Source organism: Aristolochia californica, unplaced genomic scaffold (assembly GCF_029961685.1).
Source record: "Aristolochia californica isolate CCGP_79_NKW_82.1479 unplaced genomic scaffold, dmAriCali1.0.hap1 SCAF_16, whole genome shotgun sequence".
Lineage (NCBI taxonomy): Eukaryota > Viridiplantae > Streptophyta > Magnoliopsida > Piperales > Aristolochiaceae > Aristolochia > Aristolochia californica.
The window spans coordinates 1,981,683-2,003,085 of NW_027181837.1; the positions used below are offsets into that span (position 1 = coordinate 1,981,683).

The following is a 21,403-nucleotide window of genomic DNA, read 5'->3' on the forward strand; positions in this document are numbered from 1 at the left end:
TCTTTCCGAGTTCCTAGCTTTCAGATCAGAGAAGGCAAAGAAGTTAAACGGATGTAAGGAGTGGAGTTAAATCTATCTTTAAGCAGCTTAACCCCATTTTGAAAAGTGAGTACTGTACCTGCTCTCGTTAAAGAAAGTTCACGGTTCTCAACCTTGTTGAAATGGTGATTACAGTAGCATCTTGTTATGGTCGTTCGCTCATAGAGTCGCATATTTGCGCTCTGGGGAGAAGGGAAAAGGAGGTCAATAGTAGACCTTCCTCCATGAACAAGCATTTCTGGGTTTGCTGATCATCAGGAACTTCTCCCTGCGTGACAATGGAAACGGGAAGGGGGAGCCCTCTTCTCACTCACGGGGAAGGTAATGGCAAGACTGTCAATTCCAAAAATCTAGGAAGTTTCATTTTTATACTTCTTCACGACTAGGTAGCCAGGACCCCTCTTGCTGCCATCTTGTTATTTTTTATTCATTTTTAAAGGGTTAGCTTTCTTCTTCAGATTAGCTTCTGCAACATTTTTTATGATCTGTTTGAAATCCGTTTCCCAATGAGTGATGTATGAGAAAATCTATCAATTTTTTTTTGGTTTGTCTTTGTATTTTCCATAATTTTTGTTATTTTATTTTTTCTTTGAACTTATATGAGTGCTCCCATAGTAGCTTCAATTAGGGCTGGACACGGGTTGGGTCAGTTCCGGGTTTTCGAAAAACCAAAACCGAATCCGAAATGTCAAATCCAACATTGACTCAATCACCTTCTCGCCTGTCCCGATAAATTTTATTTAAACCCAACGCATCTTCGTAAACCTAACCCATCTCTTAGCCGTCCCTACCGTATTTTAGGGGGGGTTAGTGCACATTGTAAGTGCGGAGGGAAAGTGGAAGGGTAAGTGAGAAGGAATGTAAAGTACTTGTTTATGTTAGTGTGCGCAATAGAAAGTGTAGTATAAAGTACTTGTTTGTGTTAGTGTGCACAATGGAAAGATTGATTATTTATTAAATAAAATATTTTGTTATATCGGACTTTTAGAAAATTAAATTAATATTAGTTAATAAAGAAAATATTTTAAATATAACAATTAAACAAATGCTTGCTTTTATATTATTAAAACTGTAATCAAATTGTAATTTTATAATATCTAAATATGAAATAATTATATAAAAATATATTATATAATAGTTATTAACTTAATAAATATTAGTAATAGCAAAATAATATTAATTTATTAACATAATTTATAAAAAGTAAAATATTTACACAAATATCGTACTACACAAACATCTTAATAATAAAAATAAAAAATGATACAAATATAACTCAATCACCTATTTAATATAAAAAATTACAAATGTATGTACAAAATACAACACAAAATATTTAATGGCATTAAAACATAATAGTCAATAATTTTGCCACATCTGTATTGTTAATACATCTCGAAAATACGATGCTCTTGCAGATTGTACTGTAGACTCCCTCTGAGTACTTCTTTGAGTGTCCATATCATCCTTAACATCATCACCACTATCATTGTCTTCATTTTCATTATATGTACACTCATCTGGCCAAGTTTCAGAACTTCTCATGCTCCCGAACACAAATAAGGCTTTGTCATAGAGCCTAGCTTTTCCATATGCCTTTATCATCACATTATATTCCACTAAATATTGCCTCGACTTCAAACCAGAGGCCCCTCTCTGCATAGACATCCATGATTGCAACATAATTTTTTTATGAGATCCCTTCCCTAGTACAATGCTTGTAAAAAAAGAGTTTTGTCTTCTACAACAACCCCTTGTTAATGTACATATCCATAACAAGGGGCAGCAATTGCTTGTCAACATCTATATGTGCTCTCTCTATTTCCTCTAATACATTATCCACTTCTTCAACCATCTTTCTCTTGCACAATATCTAGACTACTATTCTATATGTAATGGTATTAGGATAGAGACAAGACTCTTTGATCTTCCTATAACTTTTAAATACAGTTTCAATATCACCATCATCATTATATAAAGACAGGAATATATTATAAGTTTTAGTGTCAGGTTTAAACCCCTTCTCTTCCATTTTATTGAGCAAAGACAATGATTCAGACAGATGTCCATGAGACTCACAAATATGGATCATGGTGTTAAAAGTAACTTAATCAGGCTCTACCCCTAACCTCAACATCTCTGCAAAAGCATCTGAAGCATCCTCCAGACGACCTGCCTTTCCATACAAGTCAATCAAAGTGTTGTAAGTTGCAACTATCCGAGGCTTTCGGTTTGAACCCTGCTCATCAGAAAACAAAATTTTTGAAGGTGTAATGCGTTCACCAATCTTAAAAAACTCAAGTAGAAAAAAAATGTTTAAGACTCATTGGAGCCATAATTAAATCCAAATCAACTGACTCAAATTCAAGATTCTCCAGTTGAACTCGGCCCATACATCAGTTCTTGTAGATACGATCAGCTCGATCAAACTCACCAACATCTTTTAGAACCTGGAGAACAGTCTTCATAGTAACTTCATCGGGGAAAATTCCCCAAATTTTCATATTTTTGACCCACAACAGTGATTCATGTAACAATCCCGCTTTCCCATAAACATCAATTATCATTCCATAAGTGTTATTAGTGGGAAAGACACGATCTCTTGTCATTTCAATCCAACAAAGACAAAGTTCATCCCATTGTTGCGCCCTACCAAGAATCTGCAAGACAACATTATATTGAATTACATTTGACACATAATCCTTCTGAGACTTAATCCATCGAAAGATATGAATGGCACATCTCCAATCCCGTTGTTCCTTCGAGGTGCAACAGGGCAGCGTCATGTGAAACCAAATAGAGAAGCATAACCAACCGATAGGAGAAAAACCCTGACTTGAACTTGGAAGAGACGAAGAGGGAGGATTCAACGTTTTTCTATGGTCGAGAGATACACGAAAAGAAGAAAACCTTTTCCAGGAAGAAGGGTTTACCTAGTTTCTTTCGAATCAAGCCCGAGAGGTTGCAGAAGGATGGGGGGGGAAATACTGGGCACTAACAGGTTTTGGCTGCTTTTACCCAACATAAGTAGTACAAAGGGCACTAACAGGGCCTTATATTCTAGTGTCATTCCAGGTGGGTTTGGAAAAATTTGTCCACAAACTTAAACCCAATGGGTGTTTTTTTTTAGCCCCGTCCCCAACCCACAAGGTGAAATTTGAAATTTGAACCTAGGGTTTTTAGGTTGGGTCAAGTTAAGTTCCTTATGAAACCCAACCTGATGCCCACCCTAACTTCAATGATGCTATTAATGGGGAGAAATACTACCCATCTCTATGATTCTTGCTTCATCATTTTACATCATCTTTGTCAGAATCACCAAATTCTCTTGGGTCGGATGCTCCTCGTTGTGCAATGGCACCATGAGTGGAGTTGCTTCATCATTTACATCATCTTTGTCAGAATCACCAAATTCATCAGGACTCATCATATCACCATCCTACATGAGAAATTTTAAGGAAAAAAAATGTTGTGTTTAGCATTGTGACTCAAGCTGGTAAAATAATTCTCTCATGATAAGCAACATCATTTGGATTTTTTTATCAGCTAACGATAATTGCTTACGATTTCACAAGCCAATAGAATTTCAACTAAACAAGCAATAGACATTACATAATAAAAGCCCCACTGACAAAGTAGACCAAATTAAGAAGGCTATTCAGAAGATACCTGCAACAGCTCCTTGTCATCATTAGCATGAGCTGCTTTCACACGTTTCTGCTGCTGAGTTACAAATCGTTCATAAGCTTCATCTGGATGAACATCATACCTGGCAAGAGTCAGGGGGAGTTCAAATGCATCAAGCAAGGGTATAAGAACATTAACCAAAAAGAAACTGAAACTCAAAAAGAATTGTAAGGTTAAAGTCTCTGTTCTTCATTAGAGTCAAATCTCACTGGATATATCTTCTTGATGGACATCAACTTGAGTTTCTCCACTCTCATTGTCTTGCAAATCGTCATCATCATCATTAATTTCCGTGGAATCAACCACTGGTAGTTGTTTCTCTTGCTGAAGTGAAAACAAACATTGTGTAAGAAGTCTAATTTGGCCTTTCAAAAAACAAAAAATAAAATTAAAAATAAAAAAAACTCCGAATCGTATTTTATTACACTTGCCAGTTTTTCACTCTTGAAAGCGCTCACCAACAACTTGTTAGATATTCAATCTTGCTTGTTCCCATTTACTGATTGTCAGTGTTATAGTTTAGTCTCTCTTTGTTTGTTCTTTCCCTTCTCCCTCTTGTATTTCCTTCAGTTCCTCATATAACTCCTTTTCAATCTTATATCTGACTATTCACTGTCTTTGACACAAAAAGGCTTATAAAATTACAAGAAAACATTTTCACTGTTATTTACAAGAAAAGTGCCATTTTTCTGTTTTTCAAACATCTTCAAGTCTATTTTTTCAGAAACAAATTACTGAACTAAGATATAAAAATTTCTGTATATTCAGCAGTAGAGCAAACAATTAACTTTCCCTTTGCCTATTTTACTTTCCCACATAAATAATTTTATTACCGTAAGGTAGCTGAATACAAACTCAAACTTCATGGTAATTAATGTTGGAGACACTGATTTTGAAAGAATTATCTAACCTTGATGGAAGCAAGAGAAAATAACTCGTGATCTTGGTATCCATCCTCCGTTGCATCTATATTCATCCCTGCTGCTTTGCGGATTTTGTCCAGGATATTGCAACAAATGGAAAATGCTAACCAGCCAGAAAGAAACTTCAAACCACAATATTAAGAGTAGTTTAAGAAAAGTAGCACATGTACCTTTGCTCGTCTCTTTGCCAAGAGTTTCTTCACTTGTTGTTTCTTGCACTCCACAGCATAAGAGAACTCCTCCATTTCCTTAAGTACATGGTTGTCCTCATCACCCTTTTCCATGTAATTTTCAGTATTGGTAGCTTTTGATTTAACCTTCTGAGTAGGTAAGAAAGCCTTTCTTGTATACATCTGCCATCTTCAGAAGTGAAAAGAGCAAACTAGCACATAAGCGGAGATAACACAGAAGGCCTCATAAAACTAGCTTTTGTATGGATCTCCCCAACAGATTTTATGTTTTTGAGTTATGTCTATTGACAAAATAATAATTTCTGATACATCATTTGGAAGAAAGGAAGAGGTGAAATCAATCAGAATCGACTTACTTCAGCAGATGTTAACTAATATGCCAAAAAGAAAAATGATAAATGACAAACAACACAGAAAGACAACATAATACAACAGTAAACTACCAGAATTCATTATCACGAATGGCAATTATCAAGCATGAGTAAAAAATGGCATAACCGACTTACTTCAGCAGATGTTTGAAATCCTGCTTCCCCCAAAACACGCAGACCATCTCAAAGGGTTTTAATCTGCAGCAGAATCAGGTAGAACCCACACTTGAGAATTTGTTTTCGAGCCCACTTGTCTGGTTTTTCTTTTCAGCCCAACACCATGCCACGAACATAAGGGAACTACAAAACGTAGCCGACCAATGCAAGCAGATTGAAAGTAAAATTACCTCCTTTGTTGTTAATACATGATCTCCGACAGGTAATTACACAAGCAGAATCGTTGAAGAAGATAGAAGTCACAGACCCCATAACATCCAAGGGTGGCTCTGACCACACAAAATCTGAAGCTAGGCACACCTTCCTCAAAGTTGTATTTCAATCCTCGTAACTGCAATTTAATATTGTTAACAGCACTCAGAACCATGCTTGCTGATATCTTTATTAGGTTAATAGATGAAGCTGTTAGCAAGCTATCCAATGGACCAACACCAACGCATGTGATCTAGAACACACCTTTCACGATTTCTCTTTGGCTTTGACCCTCTCAGAAGTCAAAACATCCACAACCTGCAATAAGCAATCAATCAGTAAGGTACAGTATCAAAACAGGAAGGGAAAAAATTTAAATAACTTAATAACATAGTAAGTGAACTGGACATCTAACATCTCTAAAATAGTAGAGCCTTACCTTGGGTGGGTTCTATGGTTCTTTGAAATCAATCATATCAAGCAGACGAAGGTCTATCTTGGCAGGTGCCTCGTATTTTAGACCAACAACAGAGATTTCAGCCGATGTTGATCAACTAGCAACAGGTTTTGTGACCTCAACTCTTTCAAACAACTGCATTTAAAATTCTAATTTAAGCCAGCAAAGCATTCTAGAAACATAGAGCATCCACAAAGAATTTAGGCTCCATCTGTAGCAGCTCCCCCGGAGAACCAGTTTCCCATCAAGTAAGCTAGAGTGGGAATACCAAGCAATCAGGGAAATTTTTCGGCTCTAATTGCGCAAGGGAGATGCCTAAAAACATTTCAATCAGAAGAATTAAAAAAGAAAAAAAAGAAGAAAGTGATACCTGCTGGAGACAATAGAGAATGGCAATGTAGTCCTGCGACCTAGAAACTTAACACCTTCCTCCATGAGAACTGACATGCCTCCTCATCCGGCTTATCAGGAACTTCTCCCTGCGTGACAATGGAACCGGGAAGGGGAGAGGGGCAAGACTGTAAATTCAAAAAAGCCATTTATTTCTGAAAAAAAAAAAGGAAGTCAGTTCTGTAACACGCCAACAAGTTCACGGTTCTATTTCATATCTGCGCTCTCCGGAGAAGGGAAAAGGAGGCCAGTAGACCTTCCTCCATGAGAACTGACATGCCTCCTCATCCGGCTCATCACTGCGTGACAATGGACACGGAAAGGAGGAGCCCTCTCCTGACTAATGGGGATGGGAAGGGCAAGACTGTAAATTCCAAAATGCTATTTATTTCTAGAAAAATAAGGCAAAATGGGAATTGATTAGATAGGAAAGTGGGAAGATAGCAAAACTGACTCTCGTTTAGGAAACTCACTACGCGTCTCTAAACTCAATACGCGTTTCTAAACTCACTTCCGCTATAAAATCAAGGGCTCACTCCACTCCACTCCACCGCACTGCTCGTGCTGCTCTTCTTCACTGTCATTCATGGCTAATCACCCCGCTGCTTCTCCTCTGCCTCCTGTTCCATTGATCGATACTCGCATACTTCCCCCAGGAGAACCTCTCTCTTTTGATATCGCCTTTAACCCTTCGTGCGAAGCCCCAGTGCACGCTCCCACGGCAGTCATCTCAATCTGCCATCGACGCAAGTTCTTCTATATGGGTCCTATGCCGGAGAGAGGCCATGCTAATCAAGTTATTTTCTATACACCTGCTGTGTGCTTTCGACTGCCGCTGCCCTTATTGTTCGATCGGAGTCGCTGGCAGAATGTGGCCTCCGGAATACTTCACCATTTCTCCTTCAGCTCCGAGGCCTACGCCCAACTCCTTCGGCATCTCTATATTCTTGGAGCTGATTGGGCGGAGTTCGCGTTGAGGCATGGGTGCACGAGGTTGGATGTGGCGGTTGACGTGCGTGAGAGGACCGAAATCGACTTTCCGCTACCGATTCCCGCAGACCTTGAGTCAATGCCGCCAGTAGAAGAGGCTTCTGTCGGCCAGGACATGAAGTTGAAGGAGCTCAGCGAGATAGCTGCCGGAGAGACGTGCGCCGTTTGTTTTGAAGAATTCAAAGGATCGACAAAAGCGGTGACGGAGACTCCATGCTCGCATCTTTTCCACATTGACTGCCTCCTTCCATGGTTGAGCAGAGCGACTACATGTCCTCTCTGCAGATCCTCCCTCCGGCTCCCATGAACCAAGTTCAAAGTTGATTATTTGGTTAGACGAATCAAATTCTTGTTTGTTATTTTTTATGTAAAAAGATTGTTGATTGTAAAGAAACTTCTTACGTGTATCCGGCACCATGCAAATGATACTGTAACAGATCTCCACTTTGTATATCTGAAATAAATTGATCAGATAGGAAACAGATTCGACGGCTTTTAAATTTCCTCAATTAGATTAATATGTGAGACCTTAACTATTCCATAGCTGGTTATGATAGTTTTCTGGGTAACTGATCTTATCAAACATACTACTCTGTTTTCATGATTCGACTTAACTACTCGATAGCTGGTTTCGATAGTTTTCTAGGTAACTGAACTTATCGAACATACTCCTCTGTTTTAATGATTCGAGAACTCCTTTCTTTCCTAGTTCCTAGCTTTCAGGTCAGAGAAGGCAAAGATGTTAAGGGATGTAAGGAGTGGAGTTAAATCTATCTTTAATCAGTTAACCCCATTTTGAAAAGCGAGTACTGTGCCTGCTCTCCTTAAAGAAAGTTCACGGTTCTCAACCTTGTTGAAATGGTGATTACAGTAGCATCTTGTTATGGTCGTTCTCTCATAGAGTCGCACATTTGCGCTCCGGGGAGGGAGCATAGGTGGAGGAGGAGGCTCTCCTGTAATGCCAACAATTGCCAACCGATCCGACAGAAAAAAAATTTAAACACTAAAATAACTTCTTATTTTTTTATAATTTTTTTAATTTATAAATATTTTAAATCGATAATAAATGGGTAAGACTTAAGAGTAAGATTTTTTCAATTTATAAATATTTTAAATCAATAATATGATAGTAAAAATTTTAATTAATTAGTATACTTATTTTATTTTTTATTTTTTAAAATATAAAGCAATAAAAAGTGTAACGATAATTTTTTTTTAATTAATAAATATTTTAATCGATAATAAATGGAGTTAAATAAGTAAGAGTTAATTTTTAATTATTTTTTACTCCGAAATTGACCCCAAAATTATTCATTTTTTTATCATTTAATGACGTGGCATCTTACCTAGTAGATGACATGTCGGAATAGTGATGTGGCAGTCGATGTGTCCATCTACTGACGCAGTGCAAATGACGTGTGACACATAATCAATCAAAGCTTACTTGTCACCTTTGAAGTTGGGTATTTTTCAAAATAAATTCATAACATCATCATTTCTCGAAATATATTTTTTAAATTGGGTATTTGATAAAAATGGGGTGGACACGGGTTGGCTTAGTGTCGGGTTTTCGAAAAACCAAAACCAACCCCAAAATGTCAAATCAAACTTTGACTCGATCACCTTCTCTAACTTGTCCCAGTAAATTTTATTTAAACCTGACCCGTCTCCGACCCGTCCTTACCCTATTTTATATTCCTATGTAATTCCTACCGTCCACAACCCACAAGGTGAAAACTGAAATTTGAACCTAGGGTTTTTGGGTTGGGTCGAGTTAGGTTCCCTATGAAACCCAACCAGATACTCACCCCTAACTTCAATGATGCTATTAATTGGGAGAAATACTACCCATCTCTATGATTCTTGATTTTATGTATTTAGAGATTAGATACTTAATGTTTTGGAATTGTTTTTGTTTAATTTCCTCTTATTTAGTTATTTCACTTTAAATGAGTTTATAACATTATTAAAGACTTGAATGGATTAATATTCCAAGTCTTAAGTTCCAACTTAGCGAGTTAGCCTTATGAGTAGGGGTGACATTGAGCCAACCGAAGCTCTAACCTGTATATGTTCGTATTTGGTTTTATTTGAATACTTTAAACTCAGGCTTGGGCCTAAAAGTTTTAATTGAGTTTGAACTCAAAGTCGGATTCGAGCTCAAACCTATATATAAAAATATAAAAATAATAAATAAATAAAGAGAATATTGTGATGAATTTAATACCATTAAACTGGAAACTATCACAGAAGAGTCTAAGACTTTACAATAGAGCATACGAATGTATAATAATAAGCTTAGTAGACCTAAAAGAAAAAATAATTAATAGTGTTTATTCCATTGAAAAACAACAATATTAGATATTGAGAGACCTAAAAGGGTTGAACAATTGATCATCTATGAGGTTTGAGGTAAATAAGAACAACTATCAACTAACTAGAGAGGGAATTCATGAGAGCAATTAGAGTAAGGGTTTAGTCCAAAACTTGATATGATTACATAAGAAAGAGAGTAGAAAATCTAAGTCTCTCCCTATGATATTAGTCCGGAGCTTGTTTTGATTCAATTGTATCCTCCAATGACCCAACTCCCCTTATCCTCTACTTGAGTTGGTCATATAACCTTCTACAAGATACATATACATTCTGTCAAAAATAGCATTCAAAAAATTGCATAAAACAACTTGAAAATGTCTTCTTTTTGAGTTAGAAGACATTCTGTCGAAAACTCTAAACAGAAGAGTCAAGCAACTCCCTACGACTCTAGTTGCCCAATGGAAAATCCGATACAAAGAGAGTCAAAAAATTAAGCAATGTTCATTGTTCACTATGCCACTATTAATATTAGATCCGTTTGAAATATCTTTCTCAGTGAGTGATGTATGAGAAAATCTATCTCTTTCTCTTTGGTTTGTCTTTGTTTTTTCCATAATTTCTTCTTTGTTATTTAGATTTTTGTTTGAACTTCTCTGTGTGCTCCCATAGTAGCTTCAAATCCAACTTTGACATGTTCACCTTCCCTAGCCCATTCCTGTAAATCTTATTTAAACCCAACCCATTTTCGTAAACCTCAATCATCCCCACCCCATCTACGTAAACCCGACTAATCTTCAGCCGTGATACCCGATGGGTTTTATTTCGCCCTGTCCTTGATCCACAATGTGAAATCCGACATTCGAACCCAAGGTTTTTGGGTCGGGTCAAGCTAGGTTCCTCGTGAAACCCAACCCGATGCACCCCTAGCTTCAATGATGTCATTAATCGGGAAAAATAGTACCCATCTCAATGATTCTACTGCTTTATGTATTTACATATATTACAGATTAGGCACTTAATGATTTGAATTTGTTTTTGATTATTTTCCTCTTATTTAGTGTTTTCTCTTCAAATGAGTTTATGTGAGTTTTGCTTCCTCTAAATTTGAAAGTGTGCACGTACTTGCGTACATGTAGATAGTATTCCGTCAAAAAACCTACGTAAACAGAAGAATCAAGCAACTCCCTATGACTCGAAGTAGCGCAATCCAAAATCCGATACAATGTAGTGAGTAAAAAGATCAAGCAATCAACATATTGTTCACTATGAGACTATTATTATTAACTATTTAATGCGTTAATATTTATTATTTAAGAGTTATCAATTATTATTTCAACCAATTATTGATAATTATTGACATCATTTTATATTATATAAAAAATTAAGATTTTTATCCATCATAAATATATGAATTAATTTATTTTATTTTATTTTGTCAATTATTTAACAAATATATCAATTATATATTCATAATCAATAAATAAAATAAACATAGACCTAATTTGCTCTTCCTTATTCATTTAATTAGGTTAACTAATTTTTTTTCATTATTGTTTAAATTTAATTATAATTTAACATATTAATAATCTATAATTAATTATTTTTAATAAACAAATTAATGTTACTAATAAAAATAGAATGATATTATTAATCTAGACTTATTTGCTTGTAATTTAAGTACCTCGTTACAATTGCAATTTGCAACATATTATGTAAATTTTTAATTAAAATTAGCTTTAAATTAATTTAAAATGATTAATTATACTAATTATCATTAATATTTAATGAAATAAATGGACCTAGGTATAGGGGATACAAATGATACAAAGTTGATATGAAAGGTTTTTCTTTTCTAATCTGATTGCCATGATACATTTCATAATTTAAACTAGTTGCTAATTCAATAAAAAATGTCTCCACACTTTTAGAGTTAAATCCTGTAATTAACTTGCCCAACCGTGTTTATAGATGATGGCTACAAAAGCAAAATTACACCTGAAGGCCACACAGGCTACAACAACACCAATCCACAAAGGTTTTTCTAGGCAACAAATGTCAGTCAAGTTAGGAGTATTTTACTCATGAAAGCTCCAACAATTCAATGGGTTTATTTGATATGAGCTTGTGGACTTCCTATGTGAAGTTCATCCAACAGCAAATACAATTAATGAAGCTCAAAATGAATACACCCAGTCTTATATGTACCTTCCAAGAGTGAATAACAACTCATATATATGCAAAACAACAACTCATTTGAAACTCAGACAATGTTTTAAAAGTATAAACTCACAAATGATGGCTATACAATAATAGAAGATTTAAAATCAAACTCGACAAGTTCAATTACTCCATGCTCAGAAGTTCCTTTGACTTTAATGGGCTTAGAAGGAGCATAAATTCATTTTTTTAAGCCATTCGATTCAAATAAGATCTCAAAATAGAAGATTGGGTGCACCTGCGTGTACATAGAACATTGGTTGTCTGGTTAAAATATGATAAAAAATTCTGTTATTTTGATGGAGCATCCCCCTTCTTTTTCTAATAAAATTAGTTTACAGTAAACAATGTGTTCCTGTACCAAAAGGAAAGATTTATAAACCAATCCAAGCCTTAACCCTAATAGTTCTTTGCATATATGAGTAGGTAATGTCCAGAACAGAAAATCTAAGTACTTGTTTGGCCAGAATAGAAAATCTAAGTCTCCCCCTATGACTCACATCATTTAGTCCAAAACTTGTTTCGACTCAATTGTATCCTCCAATGATTTAATACCCAACTCCCTGATCCTCTACTTGAGTCGGTCATATAACCTTCTACAAAATACAAATGCATTCAGTAAGAAAATAGCATTCAAAAAATTACATAAAACAACTTTAAAATATCTTCTATTTTAGTCGGAAGGCATTCTGTCGAAAACCAAAAAACAGTAAGTCAAGGAGCTCCCTATGACTTGAGTTGCCCAACACAAAATCCGATACAATGCCAAGAGTCAAAAAAATAAACATTGAACACATTAATGTGCTAATATTTATTATTTTAGAGTAATCAATTATTATTTCTACCAATTATTAATTATTATTTCCTATTCTTATTGTCATTATTTTATATTATATACAAAATTAAGAACTTTATATTTATACAGTTACAGTTGCTGCATTGTTTCTTTACTGTCTATATGGCATTTGAGTCTTGACAACCATGTCTAGAACATTGGTTGTCTGATTAAAATATGATAAAAAACTCTGTTATTTTGATGGAGTATCTAACTTCTTTTCTAATAAAACTAGTTTACAGTAAACAAAGTGTTTCTGTACCAAAAGGAAAGATATATACACATAAAACAAAACTTTCAGAATAAAAATGCCTTCCAAGTATAGATTAAGAAACTGTAGTTTAGGCAAAGCATCACATGGTTACCTTCAACTTAACATACCTTGCGCTTATTACTTTTATTGCTTTTTCTCGTCATGCTTGTATAGGCAGTCATTTGTTCATCGTGATTTTCTTCCAGTGGAAGGGACTTGATCTCATCATGAAAACCATCCGTCAAGCCCAGCAAGCTGTCATAGACATTACCGATGAGTAGAATAATTAATCAACAGAGAGAACCAAGGAGGTGAGTGAAACACACAGAAGAAACCTGATTATTATCAAACATTAAACAACTAAAAAAAGTCATATGAAGCCTGAGTCTCTTCTTGAACACTGAGTGAAAATGCAAGTATAAGAAGGCAAAGTTTCTTATAAGCTGAACAAAGGAGTCTCCTTACAAGTAGAGTAACTTCAAATGACAATAGCAAGGATGGAGAAGACAACAATCTGATCATACCTAACATAATACAACTTTTACAAGTGCATTTCTTCCAAGGGACTATGACAAGTTGTTCCACCAAAATCCGAATTTTTGACGGGGCATAATAAGCCTCAGAGAGCATCCCATAAATTTTCTTAAGCTCTTGGTTCACAATGAGTTTAATAAAACGAACTCACAAGGAGTAATTTTCACTGGAGGTTGGAAACATTGTTTTGCAAGAGAAAGTAGGAATGCAACAAGTGTGTAACTTAAACAAAACTATCTAGTCCTCTGAAAGGGCTGAAATGCAGCTCGAAATGTTCCTATACAAAAACCAAATAGTTGGCAGGTCTTCTGTCAAGGGACACTTTAAAGTCTGATAGAAACCAAAACATTGCAAGGACATGCTTCGGGGATGGCCAGCAAGCCAACTTTACTTTCAATCTAATATCGAACATTTTTTTTCGAAAATGTTAATTCTTATTAAGGCTCCAAGGCAAAGAAACATTCTAAGAAGGGGTATCCATAACAATGAGAGACAGAGGACGTCAGCCGAGATGGGTAAACGAATCCAATTACCAAAAATATAAGCAAAACTATCAAAGATCTCATGAAAAGTCTGCCCTTGATGACAAGGAGGCTCCACTTCTTCCTTACATCAACCCATGAATACTTTGGATTCACCCTAAATACAAAGGATACGCAAATAATAGTGTTGAAATTTCTGATGCCATGGCGTAAGGCTCAGAGTTCCACTAAATCAAGTCTGAAATTCTAAGAGGTCACACAAAGGAAGTAATTTCAGTACCTTCATGTGTCTGGAATCCCCCCTCCCAAACCCCACTGCCCCAGGATTACCAATGGAGCCTTCATGTGTCTGTTCTAGTGAAGAAAATATGATTGCAAAGGTAATGATCGATAGCAAACTCCATCCGTTGGCACAAGCACCTCAGCCACTTGCATAGTAGTAGGTTTATATGATTTGACAAGAGAGTGACAGAGCATGAAGTAAAAGAAACAGCTAACATGTAATACTAGGGCCAATGGCTGGATTAGAGGTGGCTAGTGCCCCACCTACCATATCATGCAGAAAAGTGGCGCACTTTTGTACGGTATCACATGGTGTTATGAGTTATGAGATGGGGATGAAAAAGAAGACACAAAAGATGTTTAAGTAGCCCTCTTGAAGATGTATGCAATAAGGACTTTGAGCACTCTAAGAACATAAATCCACCACCCAATAGAGGCAAAATTTCTAGCAAAAAAATTTACCCCTAGAGACCAAGAAAGAAACATAAAAACACACAAGAGTTATGTTTTGTACTGTTTTTCCCTATTCCAGGGACCACTATGGAAGTTAACAAGTTCAAAGCGGTAATGGTACATTTATTAGAAAGAAGCAAATTCTATTTTGTATTTAATTTAGCTTAGTACTACTTTCTGATCAAAAAATAGTTATTATCTGGGAATGTGATCACATGCTTCTGAACGGTAACAATGAATCGATACAAAGCAAGTCCTGTCATGGCAACCGAAACAAGCCCCCAGCCCCCACTTCCAGCCCCCCTACCACCTCCCAAAAAAGACAACCAAAATGCACAAACATATCAAGCTCCTTCCACCTTATTAAGCTTACTTATGCTAGCCTCCACTCCTCCACTAGTTAATCATTCACAAAAATAAGATAATAAGTTATTAGTCTTTTATTTTCTCATGATATTGTTATTTGCCTCTCTTGTACCTCCTTTAAATGTACATAAATTAGTAAATATATATTTCTTTCAGAGGTGTATCTTGCTACATACATACCCGTTTCTTGATTTTTTCAAATGCTTCTCTACTTTTTTGTCCATTTTTGAAAGAGGAGCACGGGTAAAAAGCTCTTCTTCTTGGCGAAAACGCTCTTCCATCTTTGAAATATATCTCTGAGTTTCCCTGCTTTCAGATACTCCACCATTTTCAACCACCTGTAAACCACTTATAATTAATAATAGATGGAGGGATGAGAGGTATAACACCATTTAATTACACCAATTTAGAGAAGTAATTAACTTTCCAAAATGAGGCATGAAAAGACAAAGCAATAAGTTAGACAATTATTTTGAATGGTGATAAGTTGGACAAAATTCACCTCTTCTGGTCTCCCTTCAATGTCATCAATGACTTCTCTTAAGAATGGACTTTGCTTAGCTCGCTTTAATGCTTCCTTTTCCTTTCTCATAGCCATTTTTTCTCTTTTAGACATTTTATCTTCATCCATAGTGGTGGGGGCAAACTTAGGTGGCCTGTAGACCCCATCACCATCCTACAGTTTTAGCCAAAAAAAAAACATTAAAATTTCATCTTTAATCACAAAAGGATAACTACTTTGCCAAATGAATATCATTACATATATGCTATGAATCATGAATACATTTCAGAAAAACCAAATAATATGCAGGTAAAGTCACTGACGTGGCAAACATGACATACCTAGAGCCTCCAGTGTTAGAGGAACCAAACAACACATTTTATGATGTGCAAGTAGTTGGATTTTTCAACAGAAAAGAGTGAACGAGAAAAACAAAATCAAACACAATACGCACAAGGATCCATCATGACTAGAATATGGCACATAAAAGACAAGGAGGTTTAAAGCATTGGACATGCAAATGAAACTCTGAAGTGAAATCAAATAGGTAATGATCATTTTTGGTCCAAGTTGTCATATTGATCACTAGCCAGACGGATACAAGATATTCTCATAGAACAATATTAACAGCCCTATCTATCACGTGGACTCAAACTCTCTGACCTGCACACTCTCATACAAATGTGATGCTAGAGATGGTGTTGATAGGATCCTCAAGTGTTAATGACACCAGGTCTCATGAGGCTCTGTGTTCTTCTTTTATTCTTTTCTGCCATGTATCTATCTTCTTGTATCGTAATAACCTTTTCAATGAATTCTTATCACACTCTTTTAAAATCTAAAAAGTATCGACTGTACATTCACAGGCATTCCATCCATGTTACCAGAAGGGAAAGTTATTATTTTACTCATGAACCAACCTGCCAAGCTTACCTTAAAAGCATATTCTACTAACATTGTTAGGTACATATTACAAAAAATCAAATTTAGACCCTTGAAGTATATTCATTTACTGGGTTAAAAAACAAGATCATTGAAAAAAGGATTATAATATGAAGAAAAATGTATATTCGAAGTCCAATTCCATTCTGGCCATAGCAACAGCAGCAAAGGGATAGGAGAGTCCATTCCAGCCTCACAATCCTTGTATATGATAAGGTCAAATTAGTTTTTTTTTTTAGGGTTAAATGCTAACATGTTGATGGAAGTATTTTTTAACATAATGATAACCAACAAGCTTCCCTTGTATGAGGTTGCTCACTAATCTCATAATAGTCTTAACAAGACAACAATCACCTGCTAAAGTCAATTCTGAGATTAGCCGAGCAGCACTCTGTAGAATTATAATAGATGAAAAAGAGTATTCATGGAAACCCTGAAAGGCAGGGTCACATAGCCTAAGGTTTGGTCTAAGGAGAAATATTAATAACAAGGTGTTGCTTTGAGCTTCCACCAAAAGTGGGTCAGCCAAGTGAACAGCCTTTCTGGAGGTATAATTCCAACATACAACCATTTAGTATATAATAAATTCTATCTAGTCAAGGACCCAACGAACACACAAAAGAATTTGTAGAATAACTAAAACAACCACAGAGCTTCAAAAACATCCAGTATCAACAAAAGCTCAACTAGTAGTGCCTTTACTACCTCCAAAAAGATTTTTGAAAACAACCTGTTAAACTACTAAAAGAGCAAATGTTTCTTTTTCAACTTGGGCAACATTTTTCATCCCTCTTTATTTGAGAATGACACACTGCTAGTGATAGTACACACACACACACACAAAAATCATCACCTTAGCAGCTGGAACAGATGTGCCAACAAGTAAGTCAGGGTTTGGCCTATAATTAAGTAGGTCCTCTCCATCCTGAGAGGCATTATTTTCTTTCTCATTGCTGTGGCTGCCATTCCCTGATGCATCACCAACAACCTTTGTAAGCTTCTGAACTTGGTATTGAAGCTTCTTATCAATGGGGCGAATCTGTAACAGAAAAAACCACTGTTAACAACCCAATGCTTCAATTTTATCAATCTAGCAAATGATAACAAGGGGAAAAGTAAAACCATCAAGTAAGCTCAAGACAAAATTTCATTTGCTTAGCCAACAAAGTTAACAATAAAGTGGAAAGAAAATATTAGAAAAATGTTAGGGCAAAGTGAAAATTTTCCTTTATGAATAATTAAAATTTCATTCAAAAGGATAGAAGGAAAGTAGGAAACAAGAGAAAAAGAACAAAAGGAAAGTCAAGCAGAAAAGAATGAAAAAAATGCAAACCTTTTCCAGAAACAATCTTGTTTCGACAAGGCTACCTACAACTGGATGCCCCTCGATTGAGAACCCTTTTGCTTTACGCAGCAGATAGTACACTATAGACTGACAATAATTTAAAAGTAGTAAATGCTTTGCTTCAAGATAGCTTATCCCATCAGCCGTAGGAAAATGGTTTCCTTTAACCTAGTTGTCATGCCAACAAGTTAGAATACCTTAATAATTATATCATAAGGAAAAATCCTAAAAAGCAGGAAGTCTACTCACCCTTTCAGTTAACACTTGTACTTTACTGCTTACAACATCGAGCCCTTCCTTCATTTCTTTTAGCAATGCTAATAATTTAGGTCCATCCCTGAAAGCAGCGGAAATATAGTAGACACTACATCAATTTTGAACTTCAAATAAAAATGTAGATGCCTCTTGAGAAACTACACAAATTGTAATTCAAATAACTAAACATTCTAGGATTAAAAAAAAAATTAACCTGACTGCTGTCTCACAGTGATCTATCGCTTCTTCCATAACTCCTTGAAGAGCACAAGGGCTGCAAATATCAAAGGACAAAGGGGGTGAATAGAAACAGAGTAGAGAATCACAAGATCGTTACATAAAAAGAATGGGTGGAGATACAAGTAACTCGCAAGAAGCTATACCCCCTCTTCAGCAACAACGATGATTCAAGCCCGGATGTTTCGAGGTACCTAAACCCTAAACTCTCTTCAGGTTGGCCTAAGGATTTAGAAGCATGGTTTTTCAACTTAGAATCGTGAGCATGATTTGAGAGGTTTGCTTAAGAAGGATGGAGTCGGCTATCAATCATTTCTCCTCTTCTTACAAAGTTTCACCTTAACCACTTGAAAACCCGAAACTCGAAACTGCAAAATCCTAATTTCTATTACCCTAACCCTAACGCTAATTCCAGAAATTACACCCTAATAAACCTAAACCCTAACCCCTTGAAACCCCGAAACCCGAAACTGCTAAACCCTAAATTTTATTAACCCTAAACCCTAATTCCAGAAATCACACCCTAATAAACCTAAACCCTAAACCCTAACCCTAATTTCAGATAGTACACCCTAAACCCTAATTCCAGAAAGTACACCCTAATAAACCTAAACCCTAAACCCTAACCCCTTGAATACCCCAAACCCTAATTTCAGATAGTACACTTTATAACCCTAAACCCTAAAAACCCTAGCCCAAACCCGAGGTCAAACCCTAACCCCTTGAAAATCCCAAACCCTAAACCTTAATTTCTATTAACCCTAACCCTAATTCCAGAAAGTACACCCTAATAAACCAGTAACCATAAACCCTAACCCTAAAAATACCATTAACCATACCTAAATACCATAAACCCTAACCAAAACCCGAAATTATACCCTACACACGAAATTAAACCCTAATCCTAAATCCCGAAATTATACAGCAATTAGACAATCAATTCAGATACCGCACACAGAAATTAAATAAAAACAAATACAACAGTAAATTAAACTAAAAAAAATTAGGGTTTAAGGTTACCTTCTGAAATTTGGGGAAAACCGAAGCCCAATGGGGGAATCGAAGCCGAATGGGAAAATTTGAGGGAAATCGAAGTAGAATCAGAGAAATCGACGCCGAAATGGGGTAAATCGAAGGAAATCGGGAGGATTTTTAGGGGAAAAGAGAGTGAGAAGCGAGAGAAGGGGGAAAAAGAGAGGTAGAGGTTAGAGAGGAGGAAGGTCGAAGACGACGTAGAGGGGAGGAAGGTCGGAGGGGGAGAGGCAGCGCTGCTGCTGGCCGAGAGCAAGAGGGAGATGAGAGAGGAAAAATCGCCGAGAGCGAGAGCAAGAGGGAGAGGGAGATGGGATGCCGAGAGTGAGAGGGAGAAGGGAGACGGTGCCTAGAGGGAGAAGAGAGAAATTTCGGGAGAAGAATGAGCAGCGTCGAGAGAAAAAATTCGGGTCCCGACGGGATGAAGCAGAATTTCGGTGGGAATTCACACACTCTCAGGTTTGGGGGGAGTGCACTTTTGGTTCAGGTTCAAATTCAAGTATAAGTTCAACTACGGGGGGGGGGGGGGGGGGGGGGGTTAGTGCCCCAAAGTGGATTCTTGAAGATCAAGTCATGTCCAACATTTCTTGAAGATCAAGTCATGTCCAACATGAAGATCATGTCATGTCATGTACATGAAGATCAGGTAAGAATTTGTGTTAGTGTTGACGACTTCATGTGCACTGGAAAACAGTTTCCAGTGTTAGTGCCCCAATATGAGAAAACATAAAAAACAAGAGAATTTCTAAACCTTTACAGTGCACTTAATTACAACATAATCCTTAAACCCCAAATTAGGTAAAACAACTATTATTACTACATGAATAAATTATTTAATGTATAATTAAATATACTAATATATTTATTAATTGAATTAGATATTTTATTGTACATTAATATGGTAATTACATGAGCCAATGAAATAACTACATGATTAATTACAAATAATAAATAAATAACATTATAAATAACAAAAACGAAAGTAATACGTTGAGTTATTAATTTATTAATAACATATGATATACTTTAACCTAAAAATAAATAATTTAAGAGAGAAAAATGATCTAATCATAACTTTAACACACTATATATTTGTACATAATATATTTGATGTATTATTAATTATTAATATATTATCACAAAATTTAAATCTATTGGTTTAATTAACTATAGCAATCGGATAATTATGCCAAAAATAATTTATCAAATATTTATTTTAACAATATTTTAATTATGACTATTAAATCACTATTTTAATATAGTAACTGTAAAATAAATATATTAAATAAATAAAAATAATTAATTATAAATAAAAATAATTAATTTATAAATAAAAATAATTAAACCATCGTCGTCTTCCTCAGCTGCGAGCCAAAGGGCAACGACGATGGCGACGGGGACGGGCTAGTAGGCAACGGCGATGGCCGGCGACGGAACGAGAGAGGGCTGCGGCAACACCGAGAGAGGGTTGTGGAAATGAAACGGCAGAGAGGGTGTGCAGCAGAGAGCCCCCCGAGAGACAGCCCCGCTCGCCGAGAGAGAGCCCGCGCGAGAGTCATGTAGATGACTCTCAAAATCCCGCCCGTTACTCTTGAGACATGAACTCGTGATTCATGTATATTCATGTACATGACATGAATTTCGGCGCCCCCTAACGACATCAGGACATGAACTGCGTAATGCGCATGAAGATCATGTCCTGAGTCATGTGCACTAACCCCCCCTAAATGAATTACTTTCAAGTTCAAGTAAAAGTTAGTGTTGGTGTGGAGAGTTCAAATGTATTGTAAAATAGTTTCTAGTGTTAGTGTTCAAAATAAAAAATGTGATACAAATAAAATAACGAGTAACTTTTTATAATATACTTAAATATAACATATACCTAAACAAATAATTAATCAAAACAAACATGGTTACTAAACTAATAAGTAATTT

General features: G+C 36.0%; 2 protein-coding genes and 2 pseudogenes across 3 annotated transcripts in view; all 4 read right to left on the minus strand.

Moving 5' to 3' along the window:
• LOC137953124 (uncharacterized) overlaps positions 1-21,403 on the minus strand; it is a 102,728-nt gene that overhangs the window by 36,020 nt on the left and 45,305 nt on the right. The window lies entirely within an intron of this gene.
• LOC137953125 (adoMet-dependent rRNA methyltransferase spb1-like) overlaps positions 1-21,403 on the minus strand; it is an 87,394-nt pseudogene that overhangs the window by 35,594 nt on the left and 30,397 nt on the right.
• LOC137953456 (pentatricopeptide repeat-containing protein At1g73710-like) lies at positions 1,399-3,112 on the minus strand (annotated as a pseudogene).
• LOC137953127 (uncharacterized) lies at positions 12,237-19,933 on the minus strand. Of its 2 annotated transcripts, none has more exons than XM_068800359.1 (9): positions 19,457-19,933; positions 18,414-18,473; positions 18,194-18,281; positions 17,933-18,112; positions 17,453-17,638; positions 15,658-15,831; positions 15,336-15,493; positions 13,167-13,293; positions 12,237-12,546 (listed from the first exon to the last, which is right to left on the minus strand). In XM_068800359.1, exons 2-9 carry the CDS (start codon positions 18,449-18,451, stop codon positions 12,535-12,537), a joined length of 963 nt encoding a protein of 320 aa, XP_068656460.1. In that variant the 5' UTR covers positions 18,452-18,473; positions 19,457-19,933; the 3' UTR covers positions 12,237-12,534. The 2 variants fall into 2 exon arrangements, with proteins under 2 accessions (XP_068656460.1, XP_068656461.1); XM_068800360.1 differs by having other exon boundaries at positions 13,151-13,293.

Coding starts and splice junctions, on each gene's coding strand:
- LOC137953127 (XM_068800359.1), bottom strand. CDS start 18,451: ATGGAAGAAGCGATAGATCACTGTGAGACAGCAGTCAG. Junction 15,832..17,452: donor CATCTGTTCCAGCTGCTAAG/GTGATGATTTTT, acceptor CTAAAACTGTAG/GATGGTGATGGGGTCTACAG. Junction 13,294..15,335: donor TTGAAAAAATCAAGAAACGG/GTATGTATGTAG, acceptor TGTCTATGACAG/CTTGCTGGGCTTGACGGATG.